Consider the following 8,606-nt stretch of genomic DNA (forward strand, 5'->3'; position numbering starts at 1 on the left):
GGGGGGGGTGAAGGAGCACAGAAGGAATCAGTTGCTCTACGGGCTTGGATGCAGTGGGAACAAAATTTGGGGTTCATAAAATGCTTTGGATCTCATAGGCATTCGGTGAGACAAACGTTCCCCCCCGCCTGCAGCCATTTATCTAGTTTGTTATTAGCAGTCAGTTTTCAACACTGGGTAAGTATTTCCAGAATACATCAATTAAAAAAAAAAAAAACCCTAGAAATGTTCAAAAGATCAATAACTTCCCCTCTAATAGGCCAGAACTATAGTATAAACTTGGGCATAGGACAAGAGTGAAGGCTAATAGGGAAGAAGGCAGTGTAGTTTGTTTTAGGGAAAGAACTAAAATGTTTTTGTTTTTTTCTGAGACAGAGTATCACTCTGTTGCCCAGGCTAGAGTGCTGTGGTGTCAGTTTACCTCCAGTAACCTCAAACTCCTAAGCTCAAGCAATCATACTGCCTCAGCCTCTCAAGTAGCTGGGATTACAGGCACCCACCTTAACAACACCTGGCTAATTTTTCTATTATTTATTTATTTATTTTTTTGAGACAGAGTCTTACTTTGACACCCTTAGCGTCATAGATCACAACAACCTCAAACTCCAGGGCTCAAGTGATTCTCTTATCTTAGCCTCCTGAGTAGCTGGGACTACAGGCACCCACCACAATGCCTGGCTAGTTTTACTCTTGCTCAGGCTGGTCTTGAACCTGTGAGCTCAGGTAATCCACCCATCTTGGCCTCCCAAAGTGCTAGGATTACAGGCATGAGCAACCGCGCCCGGCCTTAATTTTTCTATTTTTAGTAGAGATGGGGTCTTACTCTTGCTCAGGCTGGTCTTGAACTCCTGAGTTCAAGTGATCCTCCTGGCTCAGCCTCCCTGGGTGCTAGGGTTATAGGCAGGAGCCACTATGCCCAGTCCTCTACAAGTTGTCTCAAAAAAAAAAATGGCATAGGACTGCGGCTGTCTGGGAGATCACTGCTAGCCTAGCCTGGGAGCCTCAAAAAGTCCAGGCACAGCATTTCCATAGTTGTGTGGCTCCACCTGTACAGGTTCCAGGTTGGCGGCTACAGATTTAGCTTTTTTACCCAAGAAGGTGCTAAGAGATCTGCCCTCTCAATTTCATGTAACAAATTACGTCCTTCACGTTTTTTATGAACTCAATTACATAGACCAGGTGTTGGCACACTTTCTGTAAATGATTAAATAGTAACTATTTAGGGCTTTATGTGCCATAGTGTCTCTGCCTATTGAAACTACTGTACTCTGCCATTGTAGGATGAAAGCAGCCACACACAGTTCATAAATGGGTACAGCTGTGTTCCAATAAAACTTCATTTACAAGAACAGGTGCAGTCTGCATTGACCTTCAGAACATAGATTGCCAAAGCCTGTTCTAGAGTGTTTTTCTTTTTCTTTTGAGACAGAGTCTCACTATGCTGCTCTTGGTAGAGTGCTGTGCCATCACAGCTCACAGCAACCTCAAACTCTTGGGCTTAAGCGATTCTCATGCCTTAGCCTCCCAAGTAGCTGGGACAACGGGTGCCCACCACAATGCCCGGCTATTTTTTGGTTGTAGCTGCCATTGTTGTTTGGCAGGCCTGGGCTGGGTTTGAACCTACCAATTGGGGGTATGAGGCTGGTGCCCTAGCCACTGAGCTATAGGCGCCAAGCCTAGAGTGGTGTTTTCTTGACTGTGTGTCATGAGTCAGCCATTAGTACATTGTAAATTTAATTTAATAAGATGAACTGGCATCTAGAAAATATTGGAGTACAGCACACTAAGTACTGAGTTTTAAAAGTGGTTTTAGTTATATATACATACATAAATATATAAAGTATGTAATGTGTATTCAGAGTCATGATGTAAGAAATATATTTCTTATGTGGATTATGGCCAAAAGGATTTGAGTAACAATAATTTAGAGAATAGGTGCTGAGATTCAGGTGATATAGATGATTAAAAAAAAAATGCAGAAATACTGTTTCAGTGTTAGCTATTATTAGAACAAAAGCAGTTACAAGTTGTTCATGCCTATAATCCCAAGACTTTGGGAGGCCAAAGTAGGAGAATGGCTTGTGGCCAGGAGTTCAGGACCAGTCTGGGCAATATAGTGATACTTGGGTTCTTCAAAAATTAAAAGAAAAAAAAAATCAGCTAGGCATGGTGGCACACACTTGTAGTCCTAGCTATTTGGGCGGCCTACATAGGAGAATCACTTGAACCCAGGAGTTTGAAGTTGTGGTGAGCTGTGATGATGGTATTGCACTTCACTGCATTCTAGCCTGAGTTGACAGAGTGAGATCCTTTCCCAGAAAAAAACAAAAACAAAGGAAAAAAAATGATGTTCTTAAGGAAGTTTTCCTATTTTAGGGGAAGAAAGATTTTATTTAATTTAGAGATGATAGAATAAAAGGAACTATCATTTCTGAATTATGTCTGTCTCTTAAAGAGAAAGACCAACTCATGTTTAAAAGTGCTGACGAAATATATACCCCCTGCCCACTCACTATGGCATCTGTCAGTTATTAGAGGTCAATTATAAACTAGCATTAAGGAGCAGTGGTGGGAAGAGGTAGATGGCTGGGGTTGGCATGAGCCTTTACCATTGTTTTCGCAAATCCGGGGTGGTCAGAATGGTAGAAGCAATGCGGGCCCCATTGAGAGGAGGATTGGAGTACATCGGACGGATCAAGATCTTCAACTGTGACTCCACCCTTTTGGCTTCCTCTGCGTCTTTGCAGATTACAGTGAAAGCTCCCACACGCTCACCTGAAAAGACAAAATGGATCTTCTCTTCTACCTAATACATTATAAAGCAAATAATGATTAAATTTGTTATCTGTTAGCTGTGTCCCTCAGAAGGACCACAAAAACAACTCTATTGTAAATAAAAAGTTTTCAACAACCAGAATGGTAAATCAAAGCACAAGAGAAAGTTTGAGTATTCAAAGATCTCTTTTTACTGTATCTATATTCTTGGCTCATGGACTAGTCACTTTTGTTTAGAGAAGTAGCAATTAGTTTTCCTTGCTGGAGGAATTTAAGGACACTGAAGAGGATATGGCTAAGAAGATCAGTAAAATCCATTACACCAGTCTTTCCTCTCGGTAAAGAGTGACAAGGACACACGGACATGGACACACACAAGACACCAATTTCTACGCCTTTGTGGCAACCTTTTCCAGCTCTTCTTCAAACTCATGAGAACACACATCACCCTGGGTCCTTTATAGCTTACCATATAAGCCCATGTTTTTGGCGTAAGACTGGCAGAGACAAACATTAATGCCCTGTTCAATGAAGTGGCGCACAGCCCAGGCATCCTTGTTTCCATCACCACTGGCAAAGCCTTGGTAAGCCATGTCAAAGAATGCAAAGAGATTCTTTTTCTGAGAAGGAAAGAGAAGACCAAAGCTTTAGGTAGCCTGTTTGAAGATGCTCTAGATGGTTACTTGTGCTTACTGGGATCATGCCTGCCTCACATAGATGGAGTTAACAGTTTTTTCCCCAGATGGCAGTTTGGGAGATCTTTCACTTTTTCCTAGAGTTAGGATATCAACACATGTTTTTTGCTTTGGTGGATATCATCCTTTAAGAAGAGACTAAGAAAAGAGAATCTTTTAATTTTATTGCAGATTAATGTGATGGTACAAACAACCAGGTTACAATATTTTGTTAGGTAGAGTCCCTCTTGTAGTTACTCGTGTTCCATACCCCAAAGGTGTGCCATATTAAGTGAGAGCACACAAATCCCCTGACTTCTCTCCCCTTCCCCACAACTTGAATTAAATTGAGTTTTTCTCTTATGTAGATATGTATTAGAATGTCTACTATTAGTATTGAATACATTGGATATTTGCTAGAAAAGAGAGTCTTAATCCCAGTCTTCCCAGAAGGCTGAAGTTTAAGACCTGCAGTGTAACACAACCCTGGGAGACTCATACCCAGGGTTTAGGAGACAACCTCAATTGAACCATCTCATCTTGGAAGTGCTGTCCAATTGTTGTTTCTGTGAATCATTCTGTTTGCAGCATACATTTGGCATAAAGTAAAGAAAGGGAAACCAAAAGGAGTGAAAATGGGGACACATGACAATAAGAATATTTTCTTCCCTGGGAATTTTGACTAGTGTTTTCTCTGACAGCTGGCTACACTCTGTAAGTGATAATGGCAATGATAGAAAATGAAAAACTATATAAACAGATGAATAAATAACCAATGACCTGGCACCAACAGGAGATATCTTGGGGCCATGAGAATGCTGAGGAACATAAATTATTTTCAAATGTTCATGTATCATCAATTATAGAACTGCTAATTATGCAAGCGAGGAATCCTTTTCTGGCAGCTTATTCACATATGGACATTTCATGAAGGCCCAAGGTTAAGACTCTCTGTTGAGACTTTGCCAAATTAAGTGTGCAAGGCTAGTTACTGAACACAGAAGCACCACCAATCTCATTCTCCTCACCTTCACCAATGTTGCTATTTCCTTCCACTGCTCTGGACGAGGGTCCACTCCTGTGGGATTATGGGCACAGGCATGCAGGAGAAGAACACTTTGCTCCGGTATTTTCTAAAGAGAAAATCAACCAAGAGATGACTTGTTTCACAGTTTTAAAGGAGATCGTTTACCTGAAATGCCATAGGATCACTATAATTTGATAAGTAACAAAGATAATCTGAGGTCTGGGAATTAGCTCAATCCCAGCATTTTAACTCAGATATTGGGACCCACTGGGAGATATCACATGTCCTTGGGGAGTTTTATTCCTTATTATTTCGCCCATCCCACTCTGAAAGTCACTTACCGAAATGTCCTCCATAGCGCCCGTAAAGTCAAAGCCGCAGGTCTTGGGGTCATAGTATCGATAACCTTGGAGCTGCATGCCAGCATCTCTGAAGATGGGTGTGTGATTTCCCCAGGTTGGTTTAGGCAGAAAAACATCTCGGCTGAACTTAAAAAATCTTTGCTAAAAGATGGGATGAAAGAGAATGGAAAAATAAAGGAGAGGCAAAAGAAGATGGTACATACTTTACGGTAAGAACATCTTTCTCTACTGAAATGCAGCTTATCTCTATGGTTGACAGGCAGTATTGACTGTAGTGAGGCTGCCTGTGTTGGAGTCTCTCTAACAATTATACTGGCTGTGTAGCCAAGGACATATTTGGGTCTCACTTTCTTTGCTTAAAAATAGGTTAACTGGGGTGGTGCCTGTGGCTCAAAGGAGTAGGACACTGGCCCCCTATGCCAGAGGTGGTGGGTTCAAACCCAGCCCTGGCCAAAAACTGCGCCCAAAAAAAAAAAAAAAAAGATTAAATGTATCTCCCTCATTAAGGATTAAGCGAGATAAAATACAAAAGCTCCCTAGTAACAGGAAATATGAAGTAAATTAAATTTATTGTGATCATTATAATATCCCCTTGTAATTTCTTCAAAGTACTTTCATTTTTTAATCAGAGAACAAGAAATCTGCCAACTTCATGGAAAGAAGAAATCTACTCTTGGGCCTATAGTCAAATTCACACACAGAAAACCCTGTCATCTTCAACTTACAGCTCTTTCCTGAAGGAGTTTTCAGACTCACCAGAAAACTGGCTCCGATCCGTAAGGCCCCAGTTCCAGAAATGGTCTGCACTGTGACGAACTGAAGTAGAGACGCCCATGGTCAGTGATATGCCACACTTTTTACACAGGCCTAGCCACAGAGAGGCATGCTCTGTACAGACAGCACTCTGCCTATTTTAGAAACTAATTCCTGTGGCCTATTATTAGTTTTACTCATGTCACACAGGAGTAAATTTTCAGGACACAAAAATTCCTCTCCAATATGAAAAAGAGAGTGATTCATACAAAAGATATAAAAAGACACTAAGGACAGTCACTACATAAAAACATTACTCTATCTTTGGGCAAGCTTAGGCTTAAAACAACAACAACAAAACATTACTCTAGAATTATACAGAACAGAATGATTCTCTGAATATCAAAGTTTCTTGAAAAGCAAGCCTACAAGTATATTAGGATAACGTTACATTAAAATTTTAAGGGGCGGCTCCTGTGGCTCAAAAGGGTAGGGCGCTGGTCCCATATGCCAGAGGTGGTGGGTTCAAACCCAGCCCTGGCCAAAAATGGCAAAAATAAATAAAGCTTATCTTTAAAAAAAAAAAAATTAAGGCTATTCAGTGAAGACGTGGGAGTGGAGAAGGAACAAAAAAATCTATAACCAGAACATTACCACCTTTTTTTTTTTTTTGAGACAGTGTCTTTCTCTGTTGTTCCAGCTAGAGTGTAGTGTCATCATCATCACAGCTCACAGAAATCTCCAACTGCTGGTGATAGGCGACAAGAGGATGGCTTAAGTGATCTTCTTGCTCCAGGCTTCTGAGTAGCTAGGACTACAGGCACCTGTGACTATGCCTGGCTAGTTGTTCTATTTTTAGTAGAGACAGGGTCTCATTCTTGCTCAGGCTGGTCTCCAACTCCCGATAGTAAGCAATACTCTTGCCTCAGCCTCCCAGAGTGCTAGGATTACAGGTGTGAGCCACTGTGCCCACCTCATTACTGTATTTTAAAGGTTGTCTAAGAGGTTACCTTCTATGAGTTTTCATGATGTGCAAATATTCCTCTTTTGGGTAACGGAAGATGCCTGAGGTAAATTTTTTTATTTAAATTGGTCAACTTTACGTGACAAGAAACCATAGTGAGCCAGCTTCAGCAAAGTGAGACCCTGTCTTTAGTAAAAAAAGAAACAGAACAAACGAACAACAACAACAACAAACCTAGCTGGGCACTGGGGTGGGGGTGGGGCGCCTGTAGTCCCGGCTATTCGGGAGACTGAGGCGGAAGGATCACTGGAAACCGGGCGTTTGAGATGCCACGGCCTGAGACTCTGTCTCCCAAAACAAAACAACAACAAAAAAGATAGTAGGGTTGAGCCTTTGGTTTGCTTTTTTGAACACACCGTGGAAAGGTGAGAAGTACATCTCAGCAGGCAAAACGCCTTGCTCCCCTGCGGCCGGTAGGGGCGGATGTACACGGGGCCACAGTGCGGGAGGCGGGCGCTGGCTCAGGCGGGCGCTGGCTCAGGCGGGCGCTGGCTCCGGCGGCCTCACAGACCGCCGCGGGCCGCTGCCCCTCTGTGCCACGGACAGGCAGCCAGATGCCCAGGGCCCCTCCTGGGAAAGGACGAGTCGAGCCACTGCAACCTCATGGCCGGGGAGCAACGGGTGCCGCCCTTGGACTCGTCCAGAGGGCCTGGCTCTAGCTGAGGCGCCTCACGCTTCAGGACAGAGCACAGCTGTAGCCCCCAGTCGCGCCTCCACAGCGACTCTCCCTCCAAGAGGTCGCCGGAAAACCCAAGCAGGGTGACCGAGTACATCAGGACCGGGAGGGGATACCAGGGCACCCCAGTGGGGACAGGTGGCTGTCCCCAGGGACCCTGGCGCAGGAAGCAGGGCCCTCTGGCCAGCGCCACTGCCACCATGCTCCGGCCACGTGCTACCCAGCTGCTCTGGCCCTTCCCTGCGGAGCCGCCGCCCTGCCGACCTGACAGAGCACCGGATCCGACTTCCACGTGAGTCAATAGTTGGCTTGTTGCTTTTCAGTTCCTAACTGGGCGATTTAGACATGTTGCTTCACTTTACACGTGGGAGGATTTTGCACATTTTATTTCTAGTTTAATTCTAGCTTTCACAGAAAATACAGAGTAAAATTTCAATTATTTAAAAAAATACAAAAAAACCTTTTAAAATAGTTTTGTCTCAGCAAACTTGAACATGACGGAAATAAAAACCTAACTTTAGGCCTGATAATACTATAATTTACAAAGGCACAGCAATTTATAAAATACAACCTGGTGTTAAGATAGTCCCATACTTAAGTTATAACTGACAGAGACTAAGCAAAATCACAGCATGAACTAAAAATACATTTCCATGAAGGGTTAACAGGTGGCTAATTGTATGGCTAGAACTAAACCATATTTTATCTGTGACATACAATAATTACAGTATCACCCTGGGCTTGGGGTTGTATGCTTTTCTCTGAGTTAACAAACTCATGTGTGGATCTGTGAATGAAGTATATTTATTTTGGCTTTTCAGAGGAGGAAGGAAAAAGAGAATAAGGGCTTCATTTCGCTAATTTACGTTTCTTCCCTTCAAACTTATCCAGGAAAATACAAATTTCTTTATTAACCCCCCTGTCCCCCCTCCAAGAAAGTAAACCACAATACACTTGACCTCACACATTGGCAGCATGCTCTTCTCTCTTACAATGTCCAACCTGGCCGAGAAAGGGGAGCAACAGAGTGCCTGACTGGTCTAGCTCCCACAGTCCATCCATAGCTTGTTTCCTGCCCACTTCTTTCCAAGTTGGAAGGTTAGGTAGGATGTGAAGACAGGGACTAACCATAGACCTAAATCTAGGCATAGATAGGCATTTCTAAAGCATATTCAATATAAAATAAACATAAGCAGATGGTGGCTAACAGCAAAAACAGTGCCATATCAATACTATATTTTGAAGATTACTAGTAGCACATTTTTGGAAGTGGTGTCATATGAAATATTTAATTATGGCAATTTATTAGTTGTAA

General features: G+C 42.7%; 1 protein-coding gene across 1 annotated transcript in view; it reads right to left on the reverse strand.

Annotated features, from left to right (window-relative positions):
- The window catches only part of GOT2 (glutamic-oxaloacetic transaminase 2), a 28,474-nt gene that overhangs the window by 6,852 nt on the left and 13,016 nt on the right, over window positions 1–8,606 (reverse strand). Inside the window, exons 4-8 of the mRNA XM_003792593.3 lie at window positions 5,595–5,654; window positions 4,818–4,979; window positions 4,478–4,582; window positions 3,245–3,395; window positions 2,610–2,775 (exon numbers count right to left, since the gene is read on the reverse strand). Of these exons, the coding sequence (XP_003792641.1) occupies window positions 2,610–2,775; window positions 3,245–3,395; window positions 4,478–4,582; window positions 4,818–4,979; window positions 5,595–5,654 (644 nt within the window). The remainder of the gene's footprint in view (window positions 1–2,609; window positions 2,776–3,244; window positions 3,396–4,477; window positions 4,583–4,817; window positions 4,980–5,594; window positions 5,655–8,606) is intronic.

The sequence above is a fragment of the Otolemur garnettii genome, unplaced genomic scaffold (genome assembly GCF_000181295.1).
Source record: "Otolemur garnettii isolate 467f Iridium unplaced genomic scaffold, OtoGar3 scaffold00058, whole genome shotgun sequence".
Taxonomy (NCBI): domain Eukaryota; kingdom Metazoa; phylum Chordata; class Mammalia; order Primates; family Galagidae; genus Otolemur; species Otolemur garnettii.